The sequence below is a fragment of the Motacilla alba genome, chromosome 23 (assembly GCF_015832195.1).
Source record: "Motacilla alba alba isolate MOTALB_02 chromosome 23, Motacilla_alba_V1.0_pri, whole genome shotgun sequence".
Lineage (NCBI taxonomy): Eukaryota > Metazoa > Chordata > Aves > Passeriformes > Motacillidae > Motacilla > Motacilla alba.
Window position 1 is genome coordinate 367,570 of NC_052038.1, and position 27,010 is coordinate 394,579.

Genomic DNA, 27,010 nt, shown 5'->3' on the forward strand with positions numbered 1-27,010 from the left:
ACCTGCTGCTACCTTTCCATCCTACTCTCTTCTTGCTTTCTTGTTTGGTTTAGGGATTTTTCCCCGCCTTCTCTTGACTTGTCTCTCTCTCACCTGAAGATGATGGATGGGTCTCTCCCATGTTGCAATCGTGATTTTTTTTTTTTTTTGTCTCTTTATTGTTCCTTTTTTGAAGGAGCAGCTGCAGGAAGTTGGGTAAGGCAGGTGTGAGCTTGTAATCCCAGACTGGCTTGGGATGGAAGGGACTTTAAAACTCATCCAGTTCTGCCCCCTGCCATGGGCAGGGACACCTTCCACTTTCCCAGGCTGCTTCAAGCCCTGTCCAGCCTGGCCTTTGACACTCCCAGGGATCCAGAGGCAGCCACAGCTGCTCTGGGCACCCTAAGCTAAGGCCTGCCCACCATCCCAGGGAACAATTCCTTCCCAATATCCCATCCATCCCTGCCCTCTGGCAGTGGAAGCCATTCCCTGTGTCCTGTCTCTCCATGCCTTGTCCCCAGTCCCTCTCCAGCTCTCCTGGAGTCTCCTTTGGCATTGAAAGGGGCTCTAAGGTCCCTCACTCAAAATATTAAAACATATTTGTGGGTGGTTTTTTTTTTCCTCAAATGTGCTTTTTCCTAGATTTCCCTTCCAAATTCATTGATGTTAGGAAACCCCCTGTGCATCGAAGCTTCTCAGTGCATGGAGCTGCTGTGTCCCCGCACAACCCTGTCCCTGTGCTGAGGGGGACTGAGTTGTTGTCCCCACCCTGAAGAGCTCTGATGTCTCCCCATCGCATCCAAGGAGCTGCTCCTTCAGCTTTCAGCTCCAGCACTGCTTCCCAATCAGCTCCTGCTGCAATCCATAAAACCCTTGAACAATGAAACCTGATTGTTTGCTCCCATGGGAATTGCTGCAGTTTGTCCAAGGACCCTGTGGTGGTGGGAGATCAGCCCTTGGTGCTGGGGCTGCTTTGGGAGATGCTCAGCACAGAAGTGGGGAGTAGTTCCCTGGTTCCTGTGCCAGCTGTGACACGAGAAGGATCTGGCACACGTCAGCTTCGTCTTCCAGCGGGATTTCCTGGAGGCAGATGCTGCAGTGCTCAGACCTGCTCCCTTGGCACCTCTTGTCTGGCAGTGCCGCCCTCTCCCTGTCATCCTGCCTGCCTTCCTGCTTTCTAATAGCTCCTGGAAGTTTTTTTTTAAATTTATTTTTATCTCTCAGTGATTTTGTAGGAGGAAAAACTCATTGAGACAGGGAAGTGTGGGGAGTGGGTTCTTCCCTCCTCTTCTTGCGGGGCTGTTTGGGTTTTTCCTGGAGGGATGCAGTGGCAGGCAGAACCCTTGGGATGGGCAGCATGATGGGAAGAGCTGCTCCTTCCCATAGACAAGCAGGGCTTCAACTGGCCTTGGGCACTACCAGGGATCCAGGGGCAGCCATGGCTGCTCTGGGCACCGTGTGCCAGCCCCTCCCCACCCTCACAGGGAACAGTCCCTTCCCAATATTGCATCCAACCCTGCCCTCTGGCAGTTTGAAGTACCTCTGCTTCTTATTATTTATAAAAGAAACCCAACCTACACCTTGGGCTTCAGGCTAATGCCAGATATTTACAGCAGAGGCGGATAAAATTAGCACAAAACCGAGTGGTTGGAACCTGCTTTTTCCAATGCTGCAACACCAGGAAGAAAATTAAGAGGGGGAAATAGTGTGTGTGGGAAGCCCTGCCTGATGAAGGATGCTCAGGTGCATCCCTGCTCCCAGGTGACCTTATGGGCATTGTCTGTCTTTTAAAATAACTCATCAGTGGTTTAATTTTAGTCTTGGCCTCTTTATTTTGGTCCTATGCTTTTTGTTTGTAAAGGGAGGGCAGAGGAAGGGCCTGTGTTTGTTAACGAGAGCCCATTCATTAATGAGGTGGCTTTTGGGAGATGTCCCCTGGCGTGGGGTGGGTCAATGGTCTCTCTCCACTCTGCTGTCGCCTGGACCAAATGGGGCTGATCTCATTAGAGCAGAAGTAATTTTGCTGGGGGAAATGAGAAGAGAAAAAAGAGAAGCATAGTGCCTTCCCCTTGGTGGGTGAAATGAGCTGTGCTGGACTCTGAGGAAATAAATTGTCATCGTTTTATTTCACCTTGAGTAGCCACCCCAAGGGGCTGGCAGGGCCAGGCAGCCACACAGGTCAGTGGTGTGGGGAAAATTTTCCTTTTAGGGATTTTTTTTCCCTTGCCTCAGCTCCTGTCCCTGAAGGTTGCACTGGGAGATGCATCTGGTACTGGCACTGTGTCACCCCAGCTGGTGCTGTGACCCCCTGGGTATTTTGAGGTCCCCCCAGGTGCAGTCCCAAACTCTGGGGCAGTAGATGCGTCTCCTCTGTGATCCCAAGTGCTGCATGGGCATGGATGGGTGCCCCCTACAATTCCCATTCCCCTTCCTTTGGCTTTTCTTGGAGCTGCTCAGTGGGAGTCGAGGGGAGGAAAGCGCCTGAGCTTAGAATTAATTGATTATGAAGCGCTGGCTGTCAGGAAAACAATGGTAGGCTTGAATAAATGGCCCAGCTTTGTTACTTACAGCTTCTGCTGGTATTAAAATGGAGATTAATAATCCCCTTGCATTTGGTGAGGGGGAGGATTTGGTGGGGCAGCTTCCCATCCATCCTGTATCCCATCCATCCTGTATGGGATGTCCCCATGGCTGTGATGGACAGCTCTGGGAGCTGCCACGAGGGGCTGGGACTCCTGCATCCCCCTCCTGCCTCCAGACTGCCTGGCTTGGAGTGTGTAGGACAGGGAATGATGCTGCTTTTGGGATCCCCTTTGGGATTGTCATCCTGCCTGCCCTATAAGTACGGCTTCAAGGCTGTGCTGGGGCTCCTGGTTTTGCTGCTGGTGATTTTAGGTGGTGGGAGGTGGGATCCCAGTGGCCGCTGGTGGTGGGGCAGCTCTGGGAATGACATCCCAGGCACCCCCAGGAGCTGGGGTGCTGCTGCTGCTCCTTAAGCCAAGGAGGATTTCCCTCTGCGAGTGTCTGCTGAGCACAGTTGAAATGTGGTGACAACTGTGTGGTAAATAATATGAGGAGCTGGGAATGGAGGTAAACAGCTGGGGCCCGGCTGGGGAGTGGGACTGATGCAGCCAAAGCTGTGAGAGTTAAAGTCCTGACCCTGGGGCCCTGGGGAGGCAGCAGCTCTGATCCTCCTCTCCTCATCCAGCAGTCAGGTCCCACTGCAGTGTCCTGCTCCTGACTCCATCCTAAGTCCCTCCTGTCCTGCACATCCTCATGGGCTGTCATGGACCAGTGCCGTGGGGCACATGAGCATCTTTGAGGTGCCATATCCTCCACTTTCTCTATCCCTGCTGGCAAAGCCCAGGAGAGATGGAACAGAGAGATTAGAATCATAGAATCTCCTCAGTTGGGAGGGACCCACAAGGATCATCCAGTCCAACCCTGGCCCTGCTCAGATCCCCCAACAACCCCACCCTGGGCATCCCTGCAGCTCTGGCAGCCTCGGGGCCGTGCCCATCCCCTGGGGAGCCTGAGCAGTGCCAGCACCCTCTGGGGGAAGAACCTTGCCCTGCTCTCCAGCCTGAGCTGCCCTGGCCCAGCTCCAGCCATTCCCTGGCTGCTGTCCCTGTCCCAGAGCAGAGATCGGAACTGCCCTTTGGGAGGAGCTGCAGATCCCTGAGCTCTGCCCTCAGTGTGCCCTGCTCCAGCTGAACACACCAAGTGCCCTCAGCCACCCCCTCTATGGCCCCTCCAGACCCTTCACCATCCTTATAGTTAACTCCACTCTCTCCCCTTTCTCCCCCACTGCCACAGGCTCCTACCTGATGGTGAACTCCTCTCAGCACACTCCGGGTCAGAAAGCTCACCTGCTCTTCCAGGCACTGAGTGAGAATGACACCCACTGCCTTCAGTTCAGCTACTTCATGTTCAGCCGGGATGGCCACAGCCCCGGCACCCTCAGCGCCTACGTCTGGGTCACCGGGGGCCTGGTGGGCAGCGCTGTCTGGAATGCGTCCGGCTCACACGGCCGCCAGTGGCACCAGGCAGAGCTGGCAGTCAGCCTGTTCTGGCCCAGCGAGTACCAGGTGAGGCCCAGCAGCCCCCCCCGGCCCCAGCCTGGACCCCCCGGCCACGGGTGACCCCTGTTTGGTGCCGCAGGTGCTCTTCGAGGCAGTGGTTTCCAGTGAGCGCAGGGGGTACCTGGGCCTGGATGACATTTTGCTCCTGAATTATCCATGCTGTGAGTGCCATGGGATGGGACCTGAGCGGGGTGGGGGGGTTGTTGCTGGGCTGGGCTGGGCAGCAGGGCTTGGAGCTGGTGTCCATTAGGATGGTCCTGGGGAGAGTGGAGGGCCTAATGCCAGGGTGCAGCCTGGTGGCACATGGGTGTCCTGATGTTACCTGGGCTGGTGGAGCTCTATCTCCTGGGCACCTCTGACGCTCTTTTTCGCATCTCTGTCCCTATCCCCACCAACTGCAACATTGCTTTTAGTTTTTATAAAACCTTGGAAAAGAACAGATTGAACACAAGGCCTGAGTGTCCCCATCAAGAGGGGCCACCCAGGCTGGTGGGGCTCCAAAATCCCAGACTGTCCCAACACATTGGCTCTTGGGGTTGCATCCTATTTCTTCCAGGCTGGGCAGGAGACCTGCCCCCTCTATCAATCCTATACCCTGCATCTGGCACCAACACTGCAGGGTGCTGGAGAGAGGCTCATCCCTGCCTGGGCTGGTTCTGTGTGGACAGGAAAAACATGCCTCACTCGGAGCCAGGCTCTGAGGGTGGGCATCAGGCCTGTCCAGAGCTTGGCTCGGCTGTGACATCCTGGGTGGCTTTTTGGGTGGGGAGGGATTTTTGTGGCAGTGCTGCCATGGGTCTCCTTGGACCTCAGGTCCTTCCTCACCTCTTGCTTTGTCCCTTGGCAGCAAAAGCGCCTCATTTCTCCCGCCTGGGTGATGTGGAGGTGAACGCGGGACAAAACGCCACCTTCCAGTGTGTGGCTGCTGGCAAGGCTGCTGAGGCTGAGCGCTTCCTCATGCAGGTGAGGAATGCTGGTGGCGGAATGGCCACAGCCAGCCCCACACACGGCTTTCCTGTGGGAGAAAACCTCGGAGAAGGGCAATCCCCCTGCTTTTCAGCAGACATCATGTGGGGACACCCCTGTTGGCTCTGGAGGTGCCACGGTGCCCCCTGTGATTCCGTGTGTGTCCCGTGGGCAGAAGCAGAGCGGCGAGGTGGTCCCTGCCGCCTCGGTGAAGCACATCAGCCACCGGCGCTTCCTGGCCACGTTCCAGCTGGACGCGGTGTCCAAGGCGGAGCAGGACCTGTACCGCTGCGTCACCCAGTCTGCCCGCGGCGCCGGCGTCTCCAACTTCGCTGAGCTCATTGTCAAAGGTGGGTGAGCTGCCATTGCCCACTCTGGGCCGTGGTGGCCACTCCTGCTCTGCTGTGTGCAGAGGAAGGTGGGATGGCTGCAACACTGGGATTGCAGTTTCTCACTGTGGAAGAGTTGCTAAACATGGACTGTGCAGCATAAAACCAGAAACTCCCTTTCCTGGTGGCCTTAGATAATTTATTTTTGATTGCAGTAGGTGGAAATTAATTATGGTGAAACTGTGCTGCACTGTGCTGGGCTGTGTAACTTATAAAGATAATTAAGGTTTGATCAGATGAAACCCTTTTGCAGCTCTTGAAGCCTTCTGAAAGTGATGGAGGGCACAGGCACAGACTGAAGTTTGAAGACTGGATGGTGTCATCCTGTACTTGGGTGACTCCCATGTCATGGTTTGGGTTGGAAGGGACCTTAAAGCTCATCCAGTGCCACCCTCTGCCATGGGCAGGGACACCTTCCACTCAACCAGGTTGCTCAGAGCCTGGCTTTGGACACTTCCAGGGATGGGGCAGCCACAGCTTCTCTGGGCAACCTGTGCCCAGGCTTCCTCACCCTCACAGGGAAGAATCTTTTCCTAATATCTAATTTAAACCTACTCTGTCAGTGTGAGGCCATTTTCCCTTGTCCTGTCACTACATGCTCTTGTAAAAAGTCCCTTTCCATCTCTTTTGTAGCCCCTTTCAGATACTGGAAGGCCACAGTTAGGTCACTCCAAAGGTTCCTTTCTCCAGCCTGAGTGTGGTGGGTTGGTGTGGGAAGAGACACTGGAAATGTATTGACTGCAGCCTGTAAGCAATAAAATAAAACCGTAGCACCTGTGTTTGTGCCAGCACTGGCCTGGCTCTGGGCATGCTCCACCTGCCTCTTCTGTGCTCTCTTCCAGAGCCCCCCACCCCCATTGCCCCCCCGCAGCTGCTCCGGGCCGGCTCCACCTACCTCATCATCCAGCTCAACACCAACTCCATCATCGGTGACGGCCCCATCGTGCGCAAGGAGATCGAGTACCGCATGACCTCGGGGCCCTGGTCAGAGGTCCACGCTGTCAACATGCAGACCTACAAGCTCTGGCACCTGGACCCCGACACGGAGTACGAGATCAGTGTCCTGCTCACCCGGCCTGGTGAGGGGGGCACCGGCAAACCGGGGCCGCCCCTCATCAGCCGCACCAAGTGCGCAGGTGGGCCCCATGGCGTCCCTCGGGACAGCTCTCCTGGCGCCCCGAGCCTTCCCCCTTCCTGTGCTGAGGAGAGGAGCTAACCCAAGGCACCTCTGTGTGTCTGTGTGTGTGCTGTTGGCAGAGGCGCCCCCACGTTAACTTCTCCCATTCACTCCAATTAGAGCTGATTAAACTCCCTCCCACTGATGGCACTTGGTCCCTCTTGTGTGGAGAGCCTGACTTGGGCGTGATGACACCACAAGGGCCTTGGTGGTGCAGGCACCTTTCTCTGGGTAGCTGGGGCTGCATTTGGGGCTGGTACCCTGCTTCACCTCTACAGGGAAGGATGAGCCTGGGGCAGCTGCAGGGTTAGTGGCTGAGAGATGTCCCCAGCCCTGTCTACAGGGCAGCAGCATTCTGCGCTGGGGTGGTCCCAGTTTTGCAGTCAGGGTTACTCTTTGCACTCATCTCTTTTGTTCCTATGGGCAAAAAGGTTTTCCCTGATAAGACACATAAATCCATGAGATGTTTGCCTCCTTGCTCACCTCTCCCTGTCTCTCTTCCCCACAGAGCCCATGCGAGCCCCCAAAGGCCTGGCTTTCTCTGAAATCCAGTCCAGACAGCTGACGTTGCAGTGGGAGCCGCTGGGCTACAACCTGACCCGCTGCCACACCTACACCATGTCCCTGTGCTACCGCTACTTCGTGGGCAGTGGCCACAACCAGACCTTCCAGGAGTGTGTGAAGATGGAGCGGAATGCCAACCGCTACACCATCAAAAATCTGCTGCCCTACAAGAACATCCACGTCAAGCTCATTCTCTCCAACCCTGAGGGGCGCAAGGAGGGCAAGGAGGTGATATTCCAGACAGATGAGGATGGTGAGTCTGCTCGGGGAGATGCATCATCCCCAAAATTGGAACTCTGTAGCTAGTGAGCTGCTGGGGTTTTTCCTGTGGCGTGGTATGCATCCCTGGCTCCTGGCCTATGGGCATGATCGGAATATCTCCTGAGCCAAGGGGGAGGTGAAAAGGATCTCACAGCCCCAGAGAGGTGCAACAGGAGGTGAGAGAAAGGGGCAGTGATGGTGTTTGGGGAAGGGAGATGCCTGAGGCCTTGGAGGCTCAGGGATTGGATGGGGGTGTCACTGTGGACACACTGCCTTCATGCTTGGAGTGGAATTTTACCCCAGCTGGTCCAGTGGAGGGTGTGGGAGTTGGCTCATACCCAGCTTCTCTCAGCACAAGTTGTCCTTGCTCACCCGTTATTGGGAACCAAAGCCTGGCAGCCATAATAACAGCAATTAAAACAATTAATGCTTTGCACTCAGGTAACATCTTTTGTCTGCTTGGTTTCCGATGGACTGGGCACTGCTGCATTTCTGGGAAAGTGCTTTTCACCAGGGCAGGTGCAGCTTTTCTTGGCTTCCCTGGTGCTCTTCCCTGGTGAAGTTTGCTCTCAGGTGGGTTTGGGTTTGTGGAGAGAGCTCTGCAGTGATAAGGCCCCAGTTTCTGGCAGCAGCTTTGCTCCTGTTTTCCCCCTGTCCTGGCTGTGCCCTGTTCTGGGTTCCCTGTCACCTGAGTGGGAGGACATCCTTGATGGATGCTCCAGCATTGCTCCAAGACTTCTTGGTTTTGGAATCTCTTGCTCTGGTGAGCCCTTCCCAGAGGATCTGCTCAAGCTGAGGCTGCTGGAGAGGTCTCCCAGGTCTGGCTTCACCTGCCCCTCACCCTGTCTGCAGCTTGCTATCAGCAGTGCCTGAGTCACTCTGGGCTCTGGAGATCCAAGGTATGGCAGGAGCTGCAGGACAGAGCTGGCTCCGTGTGTCCAGTGCCACCCATCAATGACGGGCTACATCCAGGGCTGGCCTCTCCCTCTGCTGAGTGTGGCTGGAGCATCCCTGGCTCTCATGGAGTCATCTGTTAAGCAAGAATGGAATTAATCTCCAAAGCACTTTTTAGCATAAAAAATCAGCAATTAAAGGGAAGGAACTGGTAATTGCAAATGATTGAGCTTCCTCCAGAGCCCCGGAGGACCCCTGAGGAGAAGCCTGCTGTGGAATTCCCCTGTACAGGACTTGCTGTTACCTGTGCAAAGCTCACTCCTGTCTCCCAGGCTGGAAAGCAAAACCTGAAGAGCTGGGGAGAAGCTGAAAGCATCTCCAGGTCCTTTTTCATCTTCAAAGCCTAAATCCAGCACCTTCCTCTGTACACTTTCCACATCCCCAATCCTCAGCCTGCCCCAGCGAGGACACCCAGCTCTGCCCTGCCAGTGGTTTATTTTCCAGCTATAATTGCTCCAGTTGTTCTCACTGGGCTGTGGCTGCTCCAGCTGTTTACTTATGGAATATTAATACAGGAGCTCCAGATGTCTTTTTGCTATACTATAATCACTCCAGCTGCTTTTTCCTGTGCCTCAATTAACTGGGGCTGCTGGCTTCCTCCTTGGATTGAATTTGAGGCTGTGTATACACTTGGTCTCATGGCGATGGATCTATGGATATCGTTCTATGGATATATGGCAGATACTCCTCTCGTGTCTTGCCCAGCCTGCCTGGGAGGATGATGAGGGTTTGAGTTCCTAGAACTGCAGGATGAACAGCTGCCTCTGCAAGTAAACCAAGGTGCTGAAAGCTTGTCAATAATAGGACCCTTAACTGTGGTTTATTCTGGCACAAGGCCAGTTTTGGCAGCAGCATTCCCTGGGGCTGCTGTTGGTAGGCTGCAAAGATGCACCTCCCCGTCCTGAGTGGTAAACCCCGGTTTGGGGCTGGAAAATCCAAGTAACTGGGCCAAACCAAGGCTGTTGTTTACAGCATCCTTCTTGGACCCCAGGCAGAGCTGTGCTGGGCGTGTGGGCAGGACGCTGAGGGAAGTGTGCTGCATCCATAGGTTGTCCAGCTGGTGTTTCAGTGCCCCCCATGGATCCAGGTGACCCACAGCTGGAGACTTCCTTCTGTATGTGCATGAAATGATGGAACTCAGTCCCAGGGACCTGTGGAAATATCCCTGCAGTGTGATGGTGCTGCAGGGAGCCACTTCTCCTGGGAGCAGGCAGGGTGTATGTGACGCAAGCCAGGATAAATATATATGATTCCACAAATAAATATATGTATATGGAGAGCAGAGGGGTATATGCACACCTGGGAGCTGTTGTGTGCATCCTCTGCCTCTCTCAACCTGGGATGGAAGCACAATACCTGTACTTGAATATATAAATATTTGTGTGTATATATATGTATGTGTGTGTATATATATATATATATAAAAATGTGAATATATAGGTATTATAATATTAATATAATATATAAATTATCCTATAGACAATAACAATGATACAACATATAATAATAGAAAATAAGATGTAATTGTCTGTATATAATAACAGAAAATAACATCTAATTATATATAGTGTAGGTTCTGTATATTAAAACCCAATCTCTGTAGGTACACACTTTACTGCCCTACAGGTTTCCGTAATTCTTCCCGAATTTAATAAGTGCCTGTGTACATGTGTAGGACACAGTGCCTCTGATTAAATTAACTTGTAAATCAGGTGGAAACGGTGCATTTGCACGGTGGGAAGCGCAGGAGGTGATCCCTCTCTCCCAGTCCCGTAATTACACCCGAACAAAAGCTGTGAAAAAAGCCAATCAGAGAGAAGAGCTGCTGTCCCCTGCAAGGTTTGGGAATGGGGGATGCTGCTGGTGCCTTCCCGAGCCATTGCCTTTCCTTGCTGACCGCCTCGGGTGCAGAAATCCATCATAAAGGAGTGGGTATTGATCCCGGCGCCGCTGATTGCCGTCAGTGATTACAGTTATTATTGTGGTGGTGTTAATTAGAGGGGAGACTGGGCCATGGCGAGCCTGTTTGCATGTGAGGATGTTACTGCTTGCTGGCAGTGTCTCCACAGGTTGCTAATGGCTCCAGGGGGGAATTGGGGTGTGGGGGAAAAGGGAATTTATTCCTTTTCCTCGCGCTGGAAAGCTCGGGCACCCTGTGCTGCTGCCAGTGCCTGGCCTGAGGTGCTGGAAGTGCTACTTGTGGGGTTTGTCCTGGTGTAGAGACCTCCCCCTCCCATGGGAGCATCAATGCCTTGGGTGTCTCCCTGGGGAGCCACCAGTCCTGTCTGATGGCACATGCTGGAGGTGGGTGACATGGCAAAGGGAGTGTGGTGGCTCGGTAATAGGGCACAACTGCCACAGCCACCCAGAGGGGTTTCCTGGAGGATTTCTCCTTACAGACTGGTTTCCAGCATTCAAGCACACCTCCTTTCCTTCCCCAGTGCCGGGCGGCATTGCCTCCGAGTCCCTCACCTTCACCCCGCTGGAGGACATGATATTCCTGAAGTGGGAGGAGCCAGTGGAGCCCAATGGCCTCATCACACAGTATGAGGTACATCCTGGCTGGTGTGGCACCTGGGGTACATAGAGACATGGGAGGATCCTGTTGAGGGGTGTGTTGGAGCGGTCTGGGACAACCTCTGCTGTCGGCCATGAGGATTAGAGGCAGCTGCTGTTACTCCTGAGCCCTTTGGCTTTTCCAGTGAACTTCTGCTTTTGTTTCATCTCAGAAAGTCCCTGGCTGCCTCCAGTCTGCCCTGTGACCATCCCCTCCTCTGAATTCATTGTTTTAATCCCATCTCCATCTGAATCTGGGCTCTGTCCCCTCTCCTACGGCCATGGGTGATGCTGTGCCCTGTCTCTGCAGATCAGCTACCAGAGCATCGAGTCCTCAGACCCTGCAGTGAACGTGCCGGGCCCGCGGCGCACCGTGTCCAAGCTGCGCAACGAGACCTACCACGTGTTCTCCAACCTCCACCCCGGCACCACCTACCTGTTCTCGGTGCGGGCCCGCACCGGCAAGGGCTTTGGCCAGACGGCGCTCACCGAGATCACCACCAATATCTCCGGTAGGTTCCCCCACTCCATTCCTGCTGCTAGGGCTTCTCCTTTATTCAGGTGTCCTACGGTGATGTGGAGCCTCTGGCTCGCTCCTGTGGTTTTGATGACTGGCAGTGTTTTGGTGGCTGGATGCTGCCATAGGAAGATGCTCTTGGTGGTGGCAGCTGTGCTGTGAGCCCTTGGGCAGTCCCCAGATTGGTGGGTCCCTGCCCAGTGCGGGTAGCTGGTGCTGTCTGAGCTCTCAGTGTATGAGTGACGAATTAATTGGGCTTTGCTAATAAGCTGTGCAGTACTCGGGGCTCATTGCTCATGTCCATGGCGTCGCATTAACTGCAGCAAATGGGCTGAACTGAGTGTGAATGGGGGCACAGGGACAAAGCAGCTCAAGCTGGACCGCAGTGGCTGCCAGTGATGGTTTGAAGACCACAAGGTTATGCCAGGCATGAGGGGGGTCCCCCATCTTGGTCTGGGGGTGCTGCTGGGCTGGCTCAGGTGTGCTTCTGCTGTGGGGTGGAGGAAGCTCACACACTGCCAGTGATTCTGAGTGGCACTGTTCTTGGGCACATCTCAAGACTGGAGCGTTCAGGTCCTGCTGAGGTTGGATCCCACTCTTGGTTTCTTCCCCTCTGCCAGACTGGTGTTCGTAACCTCCCTTGTGCACACCCAGGAGTCATCTCTCAACTCTTGTTCAAGACGTGGAGAGGTTTTTTACTTTATTTGTAATAATTCATATGACACCACTGGGTGATACCTTGCCCTGGGCAAAGCTGCTTATGCCTCAGTTTCCCCCTAAGCCAGGGGAGACCCAGGACTCACCCCAGCTCCTGTTGCAGCTCCCACGTTCGACTATGGGGACATGCCATCACCACTGAGCGAGTCAGAGAGCACTATCACGGTGCTACTGCGGCCGGCACAGGGCAGAGGGGCTCCCATCAGGTAGGTTGGGGCTGCAGGAGGGTGAGACCCCAAAATGGGGTGTCACAGCAGGGTCCAAGGATGGGCAGGACTGTTCTTCCCAAAACTAACCTGTGCCTGGCCCTCACTAGCACCTATCAGGTAATTGTGGAGGAGGACCGGCCCAAGAAGCTGAAGCGGGAGCTGGGGGGGCAGGAGTGCTTCCCAGTGCCGCTCACCTTCGACGATGCCATGTCCCGCGGCTCTGTGCACTACTTCGGGGCAGAGCTGCCTGCCAGCAGCCTCACCGAGGCCAAGCCCTTCACTGTGGGGGACAACCAGACCTACAGTGGCTACTGGAACCCGCCTCTGGAGCCCAAGAAGGCCTATCTCATCTACTTCCAGGCCATGAGCAACCTCAAAGGGGTGAGTAGCCCTGGCACCCTGCTCCAGCCAGGGGCTGGACCAGGTAAGGGCAGGCTGGGGTCTGGGGGTTGGTAAAAATAGGACTACTTTTAGATTGCCTTCCCCTGCGTAATCCTCTGGGTTCACCCCTGATGTCCTGCGAGGGGGCAGTTGGTGCTCCAGGCCACCCTTATGGCATGTTGAGATGATGGGTGGGTGTCCTGCTCCAGCATCCCTGGGTGGTGCCTGTTCCTATCCCTATGCCGATGCTGGGGGTGGAGTAGCCTAATTTCCTCCACCCACTGCAGTACCATCCAGGACACCAACAAGCACCAGTGCAGGGGAGCCCCTATTCCTGGGGCTGCTCCTGGGTTGGAGAAGGACTGTTTGGGCAGCCAGAGCTGTGTGTCATTGCTGGGACCCAGCACTGGCAGGACCGCCAGCCCCTGCTCCAGAGAACTCCAGGGAGCTCCTGGGCTGCCCTTCCCTCCCTACTGCTGCCAGTTCCCTCTGCAGAGCTGCACCCCCTGCACCTCCCGGGCTGATTCCTCCAAGTCAGCGGCAGGACCACCAAGACCCTCTGGGAACCGTTCTCGGCATCACCTGCTCCAGCAGCTCCTGTCCCACCCGCGGGAGCATCCTTATCCTGCACATCTCCGTCCTGCTGGAAAGTGGTCACTGAGTCCTTTTCTTTGCTCCGGGGTCGTTCACACCTCGCTTCTTCGATTCTTAGTTGTAATTAGAGCCTAGAGGGACAGGGAGGGTCCTGGCTCTGGCTCCCTCGGCACTGCTGGATGATAAATGGTGGCTGATGCTGTGTTACGTCTTCCTTCTGGGAGGTAATGGATTTATTCCAGTGGCCATCAGATGTTGGAAAAATGCTGGATCGTAGCTGGGGTTTTTCATGGGTTTTGTGCCAGATGAAGCAAGAAGAGGAGAAGGAAAAGCTGGAGATCTCAGGGAGAGCAGTGCTGTAGCTGGCCCTGCCCTGGGCATGCGGCATGGGCAGGTCTTGGGCCGTGGATAGATGGAGCACATTGGTGCCTGGTGTCTTGAGAGACTGGAGAATGCTTGGAGAAGACAATACTGCCAAAGTGGTGCTTTTTGTTTTGCAACAGAAGTTGGATGCATGGAAAAATGGAATATTTTAGCTGAACCCATCCCTAAATAGCAAATGTTAAAACTGTTGGAGACTTGGGCTGGAATGTCATGGCACCCTTGACAGCAGGTGCAGAGCATCAGGACTGGGGCTTGAAACTTTGGCTGATGGAAGACAAAGCCATGAAGCTCTGGATTGCAACCTGGGAATGTTTCAGCTGTAGCTGGTGGCACATTGGTGACATGTGGCTTGGCTGCATCTGCTGGGTTCTCCACGCTCTTGAGCTTCACCATCCCCTCTGTGCCAGGAGCGGTGGCTCTGGCTAAACCTGGGAATGCTGGGGACAGATCATTCAGCAGTGTCTCTTGGGATGTAGGTTCCCAGGAGCTCTTTGGGAGGTGTGGCACAAATCACCCATGGACTCCCTCAATTTGGGGGCCAAAGCACCAATGGACCAGCCCTGTGCCCACCCAGCCTCACTTGGGTGAGAGTGGGGGGCGGAGCCGCTGGGATGCTCATCTAGCACTGACCCCCCCCCCTTTTTACCTCCATAGGAAACTCGGCTGAACTGTGTCCGGATCGCTCGCAAAGGTGAGCCCTGCCTTTCCCTGACCCCACCGAGGTGGCTGCTCCAGCGGTTGGGGCTCTGCTGGTGGGTTGGGACCAGCAATGCTTGTGGTTAGGCTGCATGTGATGGGTTATTCCAACTCCACCTCACACTCTTTTGTTTCCCGTTCTCTTTGGCATCTGGGGTTTTTCCCTTGGTTGAATTTTCCTTCTTAGTGCTGTTACCATGGTGGAGGTGGGGCTGGAATGGTGGTGCTGGATGCTGAATCCAGGGATGGATGATCTTATGTGGGGTGTGATGAAAGGTGTACAGAGGGACTCTCCCACCCCATTGGAACTGAGAGAGGTACTTGTCCATGGTCATAGTGTGGCACTGCAGAGCACTGTAGTGTCTCATTTGGATAACACGTGTTCATGGAGAAATGAGCGTCCCATGGGAAAAATCCCAGTGTTTTCATGCCTGATGTTGCCAATCCCCCTGGAGTGGAGTGTAGTGGGTGCTCACAGCTCCCTTGTCCACCCACCCCTCCTGCCTGTCCCTGTCCCCTGGCAGCTGCCTGCAAAGAGAGCAAGCGTCCCCTGGAGGTGTCCCAGCACTCGGAGGAGATGGGCCTGATCCTGGGGATCTGTGCTGGAGGGCTCATCATCCTGATTATCCTGCTGGGAGCCATCATCGTCGCCATTCGGAAAGGGTAAGGAGACCTGGGCTGGTGGCTGGTGCTTCATCTCCCTGGGTTCTTCCCTCCCTCCCAGCTCATCCCTTCTCCACCACCCCAGCACTCACTGGAGTTACTAGTGGGGATTCAGCTGTGCTGGGCAGGCTCCAGATGCTCCCTCGAGCTGAGTCTCCATGTGCCTGTGCATCTCACTGGGCACAGAGCCCCCCATGCTCTGTGACACCAGGCATGGCAGGGCACATTGGGGACTGAGCAGCAAAGTCCTGTGGATGTCCCTACCCCCTCTGCAGCTTTGTTCCACTGTCCCACTCCCCCTTTTTTTTTTTTTTTTTGTTTTTTTTTGCTTCTTTTCCTGATGGTTCTTGGCTTTGTGCTGTTCTGGTGATCCTGCACGGATAGAAATGCTTCTGGCCCGTGCCCGAGCCCTGCACCAGTGCTGAGCCCAGCTGTCCCCATCCCTCCAGCTCTTCCCTGCCAACAGCAGCCACAGGACCCCAGGGTGCGCAGCCCTGCACCCCCAGCCCAAAATTACAAAAGTCAGCTTAATCTGCGCTGAGATGTTGCCTCTGGACTTCCCTGCTGCCTTGGCCAGGCCAGCAGGAGCATATCCAGCATGCAAGTGGCTGTGGCTCTTGTGGTGGGCTGGCACTGGGGGAGCTCATGGGGTGGGAGGGAGGAGGGCAAGGGCTTTTCGGGACACTCATCCCTGGGAGCGCTGGGGATGCGGCCACTGCTTTTCACGTGGCTGCAACGCTCTGGAAAAGTGGCTTCTTCTGTGCAGGGCTCGAGGCAGTGCCGGGCTGGGGGGGCTCTCAGAGCTGGGATAAAGGACAGCAATTAAACACGGGGCTTGGGAGGATGGAGCAAAGTACATGAACAGCCAGAGGGAGAGAAAAACAGCAGGGCAGAGCCTCGGTCCCTGTAAATCTGCAAAGCTCTTTATGGCTCCGTGCACCCTGGAAGGATCCTTGTGGATTTACGTTGCTGGAAGAGCAGGGCTGTAGCATCCCTGCACACTTTGAGGTGCGGGACTAGCTCATGGTTTTATTGGCTCCTTCCCTGATGGAGCAGATGCCAGCAGCGCTGATGTGTTTTGGGGAGTGATGCTGTGGGTGGGAAGCTGTGAGTGTGGCTGCTGAATTCCCATTGCCAGTGCTGCCAGGCAGGAGGAGAAGGAGCAGCTCCACTTCAGCATCCCAGGATGAACCTGTTGAAGGATAAACCAGAGCCACAAATTAGATCTGGTGCTGAGAAGCCTGAATTTGGGGCTGTTGGGAAGCTGGGATGAGCTCATAAATCTTCTCCAGAGTGCTTTGCCATTGGAGAAACATTGATGCAGTGGAATGGAAATGCAGCCTTGGAATATGTTTATCTCTAGTAAATGGTGCACTTGGGAATGTGACATCTCAACGCCATCTCCCCCTCTGGGCCCCTAACCAACAGCCTGGGGGAAATCCCTACATTTGGGACATCTTTGTTGTTCACTCTTAAAAATTATGGAATAACCCCTTGGACAGGAGTGCTGTGGACACCCACCACAAGTGTGGTCACACTGAGAGCTGGTGCTTGTGCTTTCCTGCCAGGATGCTGGCTCCTGTCTGGAGTAAATAACCTGTGGGTGCCACAGGGGAGCCTGATTCCTTTATGGTGCATTGAATTTTCTGGCAGCTGACTTGCCCTGTAACCTCCCTTCCCAATAGTGGAGAAAAGCTGCTTATGCAATTTCTGCTGTTCTCTTTGCACGCTTGCCAGGAGGAACTACTATTCTTATTCCTATTACCCGTAAGTAATTGTCATTCTCCTGTTTTACCCTCCTCCCGGCCACCCCCCTCACCCCGCTGCTCCAACAAGTCCTCATCTCTGCCAAGTGCATTTTAAGGGTCTCTTTGGATCAGGGAAAATAAAGCTGCCGAGCTTGTTAGAGACAGAAGGCAGCATAGAGGGGAAGGGTCAGCAACTCTGAGTGAATTCTGGATTTTAGCAGTGCCTTGCAGTGTTTCAACGCCACCACAATGCCAACGTGGGCTCAGATCTCCTGTTCATCCTTCTGGCTTAATCGCTGCTCTGGCTTTGGAGCAATGCCTGATGCTGTCTCTCAAAAATGTTCATTCAGGTTTCTTTGCCTAAATGACTTGAATTTGGGGTGGGAGGTTCTGTCCCAGTGAGAACTCCTGGGATTTCCCAGTATCTTTGTTAGGTCCCTAAAGAGACCCTGCATGGGGGAAAACGCCTCTGCAGTGGGTGCTGAGCATGGGTTTACTCAGGAGGGTCCAGCCCGTCCCTTGGGATGGATTTGGCCCCTGACATGGCTTTAAAATCACAGAATGATTTGGCTTGGAAGGGACTTAAAGCTCATCTCATCCCAACCCTTGCCATGGGCAGGGACATCTTCCACTAGACCAGGGGGTCATGCCTGGAGAACTGGGGCTGGGGAGGGCTTGGGCAGATCCATGTGATGGGAGATGGCTGGAGGGAGCATTTGACTGCACAAGGACCACACCTGGCTGTCCAAGGGCAGGGGACAGGAGGGGACATTGAGGTTGAGCGGCTGGAGTTGTTGCAGCCAGCAAGGAATGCTGCATGTGTGGCTGTGACTGGCTTGGGGACAGCAGAGAACCAAAGCATGATGACCACGCTGCTCCAAATAATCTGTTCTGCTCCTGGAATAATCCGAGCCCAGGAGCTTTGGGGGAAATTAGAGCACCTGATGGTGACCCCTGCTCACTTCTGCTCCTCATCACTGCAGGAAACCTGTGAATATGACCAAAGCCACCATAAACTACCGGCACGAGAAGACACACATGATGAGTGCCATCGACAGGAGCTTCACTGACCAGAGCACCCTGCAGGAGGATGAGCGCCTGGGGCTGTCCTTCATGGACACCCACGGCTACGGAAACAGAGGTGAGGGTGGGAGCCTGGCATCCCCTGTTCTCCTTCCACAACTGTGGAAATAGAGGTGAGGTTGGTAACCCAGCATCCCCTTGCTCCCATGCCACAACTGTGGCAACCAAGATAAGGATGGGGACCCTGGCATTCCCCTGCTTCCTTCCAGCCACAGAGGTGCCCAATAACCCCAGAATATCACAGAAACAGCCTGCCAAAGCTCAAGGAGTGTTTGGACTACGCTGTCAGGCACAGGGTGAGGTTGTTGGAGTGTCTGTGCAGGGCCAGGAGTTGGACTCGGGGTGTCTCTGTGGGTCCCTTTCAACTCAGGATATTCTGTGATTCTCTTGAAGGCTTGGTGTTACATCTGTTTTAGACTGATGTGTGTGGCATAGCAGGCTCTTCCCTGCCCTGTGTAAATCTCCAAGGGCATGAATTTCATCGGTGTTGGAGCTTTTGCCGCCATCCAGGCTGTGCTGAAGGGGAAGCTCTTGTAGGGAGCTGGATCTCTATCTTCTCATGTAGATCAGAGCTTGTGGCGGGCAGGTTGAGGCTCAGGATCTGGCTGCAGCCCCCTGGAACTGGGTGAATCCCACCTCCTGGCTTATGCTGAAGTTGGAAGCTTTCCCCCAGCTTTTCCCCAGCCTGGGCATTGAAGGGTTAAAGAGCCCCTGTGCTCGCATCAGAGGGAGACTGAGAACTTCATACCCACCGGAGGATGTGTCTCCATGCTGATTTAGTTGTAAAATAACTCTTTGGCTGCCCCAGTTTCAGCCATATGCTAATAACATCTGTTACAGTAGCTGCAAGATGCCGCCTGCACGCGGCTCTTCCGCACCGGCTGCGGGACTAATGCGCTTCCTGCCATTGTCTCATGGATCATTAAAGCCCAGAGGGCAAACTTCTCCTCCTCTTAATACATCCAGCTAGGTTAGGTGTGCTTTTTCTTTGGTCGCTGTCCTTGAAAGTCTCAAAGGCTGGTGTGGCTGAGCTGGGGAGCTCGGGCTGCCTGCCATGGCTGGGAGAGTCTCCATTGCCTGTAAACATCCTTAATTAATGAAGGGAAATTAATGACTTAGTGACTGGTTGGCGGCTGTACATGCCCACCCCCCCCACCCTTGCCTTTCAGTTTCTGTGCATTTAAAAGAAAGTCACTAATCCTCATGGAAACCCCAGTGATTCCTCAGCATGTGGCTATGGCAGCACCTTGCAAGTGTCACCAATTAATTAATTCCTTTTTAATCCCAGCAGCTCATGAGCCCTTTGGTCAGGTCATAGGGTGTGGAGGCACTCTCCTGGGTTGTCCTTCCCAGGGGGAATTTGGTTCCCCCTGCCAGAGGGCAGGGTTAGATGGGATATTGGGAAGGAATTCTTCTCTCCGAGGGTGGCGAGACCCTGCCACAGGCTGCCCAGAGAAGCTGTGGCTGCCTCTGCATCCCTGGAAGTGTCCAAGGCCACATTGCACAGGGCTTGGAGCACCCTGGGACAGTGGAAGGTATCCCCGTGCATGGCAGGAGTGGCGCTAGATGGGCTTTAAGGTCCCTTCCAAACCATTCCATGGATCCCTGCCTGACCATCTCTGGGAGTAGCTCAGAGCATGAGGTTTTGTGCAAACCCAAATTTTGGGATCTGATGTGGGAACTTGCCCTGACAAACACAGGTGAGGTCTTAGCCGGGCTCGGCTGGTAATGACACAGCGAAGGCATAAACCTGGTAAATACTGCACAGGCTCTCCATCAAAGCAGCGAGCTCCATTTGTGGCAGCGTGAGGAATCCAGTGCTGGTCTCTAGCAGTGAGGGAAATGGGGGAAATGGACTGTTAAGCTGTGCTGGAGACTTTGGCAAGGTGATTTTTCAACTTAGGATCTTGTGTGAATATTTCGGCATGGAGCTCTTGCTTGTCTGCATGGGAGCTCATTGTTCCAGCTGAGGGGAAATGAGGTCATTATCCCCTTATGGCCTTGCCCACTGATTTCTGATTGACCTGCTGAGGTCCTAAAAGGCTGTCCTGGGCATTTTTGTCTTTGTGGTGTAGGAAGAACTGCAGAGAGCATGAGAGGGTGAGAGTGGGATTGAGGGCTGGACCTCTGGTGGTTCCCAGAGAGGGCCTGCAGCAGCCACATCTCTGGGTATGTCTTCCCCACCCCTATGTGGGTGTGAGGAGGTGATGGGGATGCAGCCCAAGGTTTTGCTGCCCTGATAGCCCCTGGTTGTCCCTCTCTTGTGCAGGTGACCAGCGCAGCAGCGTGGTCAATGAGTCCAGCAGCCTCCTGGGCGGCTCCCCGCGGCGGCAGTGCGGCCGCAAGGGCTCCCCATACCACACGGGGCAGCTGCACCCGGCCGTGCGCGTGGCTGACCTCCTGCAGCACATCAACCAGATGAAGACAGCGGAAGGCTACGGCTTCAAGCAGGAGTATGAGGTGGGGACAGCCTGTGCCAGCGCCTCAGGGGGAGCGGGAGGTAGGATGGACGGGGAGACACGGATGGGATCCATGTGCAAGGAGATGATGCTCTGGGTCTGGAGCTCTGGATGGGAGCTGGAGCTCACAGCTCTGGGCTGGCACTGTTAGCATGGAGGGTGTCCCTGAGTCGGGATTGAATGGCTGGTGCTGGCAGCTCTGGGTTATTTCTCAGCTTGAGCCGGTCCCTGAGATGAGCCAAACCAGCCTGGCCAGCCCTGTCTGCAGTGCGTCATCCCATCTCTCCTGCATGGGCCAGGCCTGCTCCTTCCTTTCCTTTCCCTGGGCATCACCGCGTCACCTTCTGCTCTCCAGCATACTTGGCCTGTGATAAGCATGGCCATAGCCTAAGAACAAGCAAATCCTCTGCAGTCTGGCAGCTCCAAGACCATGAAGACCCTGGGGAGAGGATGCTGGGGAGGGTGATGCCAGGAGAGGGATTTCTTTCCCAAGAGTTGTTGGTGGCATCATGTCCATCCCATCTGGCCAGGTCAAAGCACTCATAACAGAGCAGGTTATTTCACAAGTCTGCCTCAGCACAGCCAGCGGGGTCATTTCCTGACTCCTCAGTGTCCCACAGGTCTGGAGATTGAAATTTCCCAGTGAAATTACTGTTTAATGCTCAGCTGTTTCAGGAGCAGGAGCTCTCCCCCGCCTTTCACACATTGGACAAACCAGGGCTTGCGATAATCATTAGTGCTCCTTGAAAAGCTGCTGTATGTTCTTGGAACTAGTCATTTGAAAGCACTCAGATATTATGGGAGGGGAGAAAACATGTAATTTCCTTCCACTTTCCACCTCTTACGCCAATCTATGAATGCTACTGTTATTACACACAAACCTGTTCTGTGCTGGGGAGAGAAAGGAGCTGGGGACGTTTAGGAATAAAAAAAAAAAACTACAACCAACCCTAGGAAAAAAAAACAAACTTAGGCAGTCTGTAATTGGCTGGAAAATGGGCTGTTTTGTGGATGTAACAGGAGTGTGTAGCTGGCAGAGCGTGCTGCGGAGGTGGAGATAAGGCTGCAGGAGCCAGGTGTCAGGGTGGAGGGACCACCCTGTCTGTCCTGCTCCCCAGGGAGCTTTTGGAGCTGGGGGAACCCCAGTCCTGCTCTCAGCTTGAGATGTCCATCTTTTCCTTACAGAGTTTCTTTGAAGGCTGGGATGCTTCAAAGAAGAAGGACAAGACCAAAGGGAGACAGGATCATGTGTCCACATGTGAGTGCCTTTAGCAAAGGCTTAGACACCCCAAACAGCTTCAGAATCACACGTTCTGCAGGTTCCTGGGCCAGAGTGATTGCCCAGGGTGCCCTGGTGGGTGAGCAGGCACTGATGGTTCCTTGTCCCCTTTCCCCAGATGACCGTCACCGCGTGAAGCTGCACCCGCTGCTGGGTGACCCCAACTCCGACTACATCAACGCCAACTACATCGACGTAAGTGGGGACAGGGCCTGTGTCCATGGGGCTCTGGGCTGCAACACGAGCTTCCTGTGGCCTCTCAGGGTTTGTCCAGCAGCATTTGGAGGACTTTGGACAGCCCAGCATGGGCTGGTCAGTGCATCCCTGGAACACATCATGAAAGACCTGCCTGATTTATTTGTGTTCATCAGCAGTTTCTGCTTGTTGCATCTCTCTCTGCTCTGCTCTGTCCCTCCTTCTCATTCCCTCTCAGCTTTTCTACCCTCTTCCCCCTCACCTGCTCATGTGGCCGTGGATCTCCCTCTCCTTGGGTGGGGGATGCAGAGGTTGAGAGCATCAAGGGACCATCTGGGGCTCACACTGGAGTACCCCTCGATCCTGCTGGTGTGTGTGAATCTGGGCAGAGCCCAGCCCTAGTGTCCTCTGAGAGCAGTGTCCCCAAGAGCGATGTCCCCTGCCACCTCCAGCAATGCTGAGACCAGAGCAGCTGCAGGAAGGCTCCAACATCTCCTGGAAGCAGCAGCAAATCCCTCTTTTCCCTCCTGCCCAGAGGGCGTTGTCTGTCAGTGTGGCCTGATCCCAGTGCCCAAACAGTGTCCCTCAGCCTGTCCCTGTCCCCTGTGTCCTTTCTGCCCTGTCTTTCCATGGCCTGCTCCAGGGCAGGTGCTCTAACCCCTCTCTGCTTTGTGCTTCACTAATATCTCTGATCTTTTTCTCTCAATTCTGTGTCCCAATGGGATCGTTAAGATTCGGATTAACCGAGAAGTAAGTAGATTCTTCCCCCTCTCCTCCCTTCTCTGCTCCCACCTCCTGCCAGGCCTCACCCTGGGCAGTGTGGTCTAAATACCATCAGGGAGAGGCAGGCTGGGAAAATGTGTCCATAAACCTGGGAATGTCCCGGGAATGGGAAAGCAAGGTCTGTGTGGCACTGGGGCATGGAAAGCAGGGCCCGTATGCTCTGAGAAGAGGTAGAATTTTACCCACAAAAATCCCCTGTGAAAAGACCCACAGGGGATGGAGAAGCCACTGTCACCTCCATGCGTGTGGTGTGGTTTAACTCTGCTGGACCTGTGGCCAGGGTGTGGGACACTGTGTTCACAGTCCCTCTGGCAGTAGCCTGGCTGGAATGTGCTCTTGGACATGTCCTTGTTAAGGGTTGAGCAGCTGGGATGAAGGAGGGGAGTGGGGCTGTCTCAGCACCAGGTGGCTGCTGTGCAATGCAGGAGGTCACTAATGGGGCTCTCCTGGCAGCAATGGGGTGGCAGCAGGAGCTGGAGTGGAGCTTGTGGATCCCTCAAGGTGCTGATAAAGGATTTTGCAGACCAGGGGTGTGGGTTGGGCATTACATGAACCTCTTGTGGGATGCAGGAGATGCACCGTCCCAGGACAGGATGTACTGAGTGTGGGATGGCTGCTGAACCACCTCCTCCTCCTGCAGTGGACTTGCAGGACCTGGCCCAGTGGCTGTGGGGAATTTCTACCAGTTGGGTGGCTGGGAAGTGTCTAAGGGTCTGTGCCCTAGCTTGGGAGTGATGTCTCTGCTTCCTTTGCAGGGCTACCACAGGTCCAACCACTTCATAGCCACACAAGGTGAGTCATGCCCTGCCCTCTCAGCCAGTGGTTCCTCACCTCCTGTGTAGCAGCCAGGTTTTATTCCTGGTGGGATTAAACCTTGCAGGAGCAGGAAGGGAAGGGGCCAATGTGAAGCTGCTCCCACCCCTTCTGCCTCTCCTTGGCCCTGCACAGCCCTGGGGGAAAGGGCTGTGAGATGCTGTGGAGCTGTTTGTGCCTCAGAGGCAAGAGGGGGGACATGGTGGCATTGGGCCACAGCCAGGGCTGGGTTCTGCTGGTGGTGCCCATCCATCCGTGGGGGCTTTTACTGTGTCCCACAGGGCCCAAGCAGGAGATGGTGTACGACTTCTGGCGCATGGTGTGGCAGGAGCACTGTTCCAGCATTGTGATGATCACCAAGCTTGTTGAGGTGGGCCGGGTAAGCATCCCTGTTCCAATGCCATGCCATCCCATCCCTGCTGGAAGCCACCTCTGCAGAGCTTAGCCCCCATCCTGTGCTCTCCTTGCAGGTGAAATGCTCCAAGTACTGGCCGGATGACTCCGAGATGTACGGGGACATCAAGATCACGCTGGTGGAGTCAGAGACATTGGCTGAGTACGCTGTGCGCACCTTCGCCCTTGAGAGGGTACGGCCCTGCCCTGCCTCAGGGACAGCCCCCCCTCGGGTGCCTCTCACACTGCACAGCTTGGCATTTACAAGTATCCTGTTTATTTAACCCAATATGGGGTCTCCAGTTGCTCCTTCCTTTGCCTTTTCCCTGGCTCTGCACCCTGTGCCGGGTGAGCAGCTCAGTCCCACCTTCGTTTGGACAGTGAGTGAGTGTTTAATTTTCGTGTGAGTGTGGTGGGGGTGAAGGATGCGTTCCTCTCCTCTGGGCTGGAGGTGATGTAGCCGTCACTCTGCTGCATGGAGATGGAGCCAGTGCAATTTGCCCCTTAATCTACAGGAATGTCAAATTACTGTCTGGTTACAGGGCAGGGACACCTGAGGCTGCTGCCACCTCCTCCTTTTTCTCCTTGGTGGTTTTTAACCCTCTTGCAGCCAAGAGGAAAGAGCTGTGGGGCTCCAAGCATGTGACTGCTGTGTGGTCCATCTGCCTGGGGGCTGAGCTGGCAAAATCCTGGATTCCTGAGAAAATCAAGTGTTTGAGTGACCTTGCCCTCTCACCCTTCCTTTGCAGCGGGGTTACTCAGCCCGGCACGAGGTGAAGCAGTTCCACTTCATGTCGTGGCCCGAGCATGGTGTCCCCTACCACGCCACAGGGCTGCTGGCCTTCATCCGCAGGGTGAAGGCGTCCACGCCACCCGACGCCGGCCCCATCGTCATCCACTGCAGGTGGGGGCAGAGCACGTGTGACAGGCAGGGGTGGAGGGGACCTTAAAGCTCATTCCCCCACCACGGGCTGGGACACCTTCCACTAGTCCAGATTCCTCCAACCCCTGTCCAACCTGGCCTTGATGTCCCTCTGAGATGGCATCTGTCTCTGAAATGTCACCACTGGGCTGGTGGCAGCAGGGGCTGGTCCAGGGGGACAAGCAGGGAGCAGCACTGTTTTGGAGCTGCCCCAGCCTTTTACTGGTGACAGCTCTGTCCCAGTGGGCAAAGGTGAAACACCAATGGGCAGCTTGAGCACTGCTGATGGTCAGGACGCGGAGGTCTGGCTGAAGGGAGAGGCGGGAGGGGCAGCAGGACAGCCCCGTTCCTAGGGTTACCCACAGGCCTGTCCCTGCAGGGCTCAGCCACTGGGATGCCAGAGCTGGGAGTGATACATCTGAGCAGCTTTGGTGGCTCTCTGTGCCCTGAGCAGGCATTCTCACATGATGGGCTAATGGCTTTTCCTCCACTGGGCAAACCAGGAGGAGCTGATGAGTGGGAGGGATTTTTTTTATTTATTTTTTTATTTGATTTCTCCCTGTCAACTGCCTCATCAGCGTTCATTCACCAGCCAGTGTGATTAGTGCCCATAGCCTGTAATCACTGATAATCATGACGAGTGATTCATCAGCCCCAGAAATTAGTATTTCACTGGAAAAGACTCTGTAGGAAAGGAACAGGGGGGTGGCTCTGTTCCTGACACATCACTGGGAGGGGTGTGTCAGGGCACAGAAGGTCTTTGACTGTGACTCCAGCCATGCCAGGGCCTGGGATGTCACCACTGCTGGTCTTGCTCTGGGTACCCTGGTGGGCTTAGCCTTACCCTGAGGGTCTCACCTTGTGCATCCAGACCTGCTCATGCCAGGGGAGCCTCCCTGCTCTCTCAGGGCTTGGAGCTGAGCCCTCCTTGGTGCTTTTGGGCTGGGATCCCAGGGGACTGTTGGCACTTAGATAGTTTACTTGTTGGTTTTGTTGCAAAAACCATGTGTTCTGCTGTCTTAAATTAAAAATGAGCTTTTGTTGTGGGTGCCCACCTGACCACACACCCTTGGGGCTGCAGCAGGGGTGTTTGGGCAGATTTAAGTCTAAACCAGGCTCTGGAGGTGTGTGAGGTCCTGGCAGCCCTGCGGGGCTCCAGGTACAAGATTTTGAGCCCTTGCCCACAGAGGTGTTGCTCGGTGCCCAGCGGCCTTTTGGGCAGTGTGTGGATGCCAGCACAGACTGGGAATGGGTTTGCTGTTTCCCCATCCATCCCCAGTGCTGGCACGGGGAGGACTGGCTGTTACATTGTCCTGGATGTGATGTTGGACATGGCCGAGTGCGAGGGCGTCGTGGACATCTACAACTGCGTGAAGACCCTCTGCTCGCGGAGGATCAACATGATCCAGACGGAGGTGAGTGGATGTCGGGGACAGCTGCAGACACCTGGGGCTGCTGTCACCAGCTGGCTCTGCAGGCTCAGCCCCGTCCCCTCTCCTCCCCAAAGGAGCAGTACATCTTCATCCACGACGCCATCCTGGAGGCCTGTCTGTGTGGGGAGACCAGCATCCCTGCCAGCGAGTTCAAGCCCACCTACAAGGAGATGGTGAGGATAGAGCCGCAGAGCAACTCCTCGCAGCTGCGGGAGGAGTTCCAGGTGAGCGTCCAAAAACGTCTGCAACTCCCCCTTGTCCTCACCCTCCCGGTGCCCACCCCTACTGGGGCGAGGCAGGGCTTTGAGGAGGACCTGTGTACCTGCAGACCCTGAACTCGGTGACCCCACACCTGGATGTGGAGGAGTGCAGCATTGCGCTCCTGCCCCGCAACCGGGAGCGCAACCGCAGCATGGATGTCCTGCCGCCCGACCGATGCCTGCCCTTCCTCATCTCCGTGGATGGAGACAGCAACAACTACATCAATGCGGCCTTAACTGACGTGAGTGTTCCCTGGGGAGGGAAGGGGCTGCTTCCTGTGGGCTCAGGCAACTTTTCATGGCAAAACATCATTTGGTTTGGATTTGTGGCTTCATTTTGCACATGGGCAGGAAGGCTCGTGGCAGCTGTGTGCAGGGAGGGAAGGGTTGGGATGCTGTAACAGGGCTCTGCACCTCTTCTTATGTGTAGTAGCACCCTGCAAGAGCTTTTCTCGTGCTTTCATGAGCCAAGCACTGAGGGACTTCAGCATTTTGCAGTGACAGTGGAGCAGGGGAGGAAGAGGAAGCTTTTGGGGGGTTGGTGGCATTAAGC

At 55.0% G+C, this 27,010-nt stretch overlaps 1 protein-coding gene across 5 annotated transcripts in view; it reads left to right on the plus strand.

The window, feature by feature from the left end:
- PTPRU (protein tyrosine phosphatase receptor type U) overlaps nt 1–27,010 on the plus strand; it is a 57,044-nt gene that overhangs the window by 17,470 nt on the left and 12,564 nt on the right. Inside the window, exons 3-27 of one of the 5 annotated variants that reach the window (XM_038160708.1) lie at nt 3,796–4,067; nt 4,141–4,222; nt 4,909–5,024; nt 5,203–5,377; nt 6,259–6,552; nt 7,102–7,410; nt 10,814–10,923; nt 11,239–11,440; nt 12,266–12,368; nt 12,479–12,752; nt 14,385–14,421; nt 14,951–15,089; nt 16,827–16,856; nt 17,821–17,978; nt 20,190–20,380; nt 21,565–21,637; nt 21,777–21,853; nt 22,586–22,603; nt 23,392–23,428; nt 23,731–23,828; nt 23,920–24,036; nt 24,592–24,746; nt 26,044–26,179; nt 26,272–26,421; nt 26,526–26,699. In XM_038160708.1, the coding sequence (XP_038016636.1) occupies nt 3,796–4,067; nt 4,141–4,222; nt 4,909–5,024; nt 5,203–5,377; nt 6,259–6,552; nt 7,102–7,410; nt 10,814–10,923; nt 11,239–11,440; nt 12,266–12,368; nt 12,479–12,752; nt 14,385–14,421; nt 14,951–15,089; nt 16,827–16,856; nt 17,821–17,978; nt 20,190–20,380; nt 21,565–21,637; nt 21,777–21,853; nt 22,586–22,603; nt 23,392–23,428; nt 23,731–23,828; nt 23,920–24,036; nt 24,592–24,746; nt 26,044–26,179; nt 26,272–26,421; nt 26,526–26,699 (3,527 nt within the window). The remainder of the gene's footprint in view (nt 1–3,795; nt 4,068–4,140; nt 4,223–4,908; nt 5,025–5,202; nt 5,378–6,258; nt 6,553–7,101; nt 7,411–10,813; nt 10,924–11,238; nt 11,441–12,265; nt 12,369–12,478; nt 12,753–14,384; nt 14,422–14,950; nt 15,090–16,826; nt 16,857–17,820; nt 17,979–20,189; nt 20,381–21,564; nt 21,638–21,776; nt 21,854–22,585; nt 22,604–23,391; nt 23,429–23,730; nt 23,829–23,919; nt 24,037–24,591; nt 24,747–26,043; nt 26,180–26,271; nt 26,422–26,525; nt 26,700–27,010) is intronic. The other 4 variants (XM_038160709.1, XM_038160710.1, XM_038160711.1 and 1 more) reach the window with 4 other exon arrangements.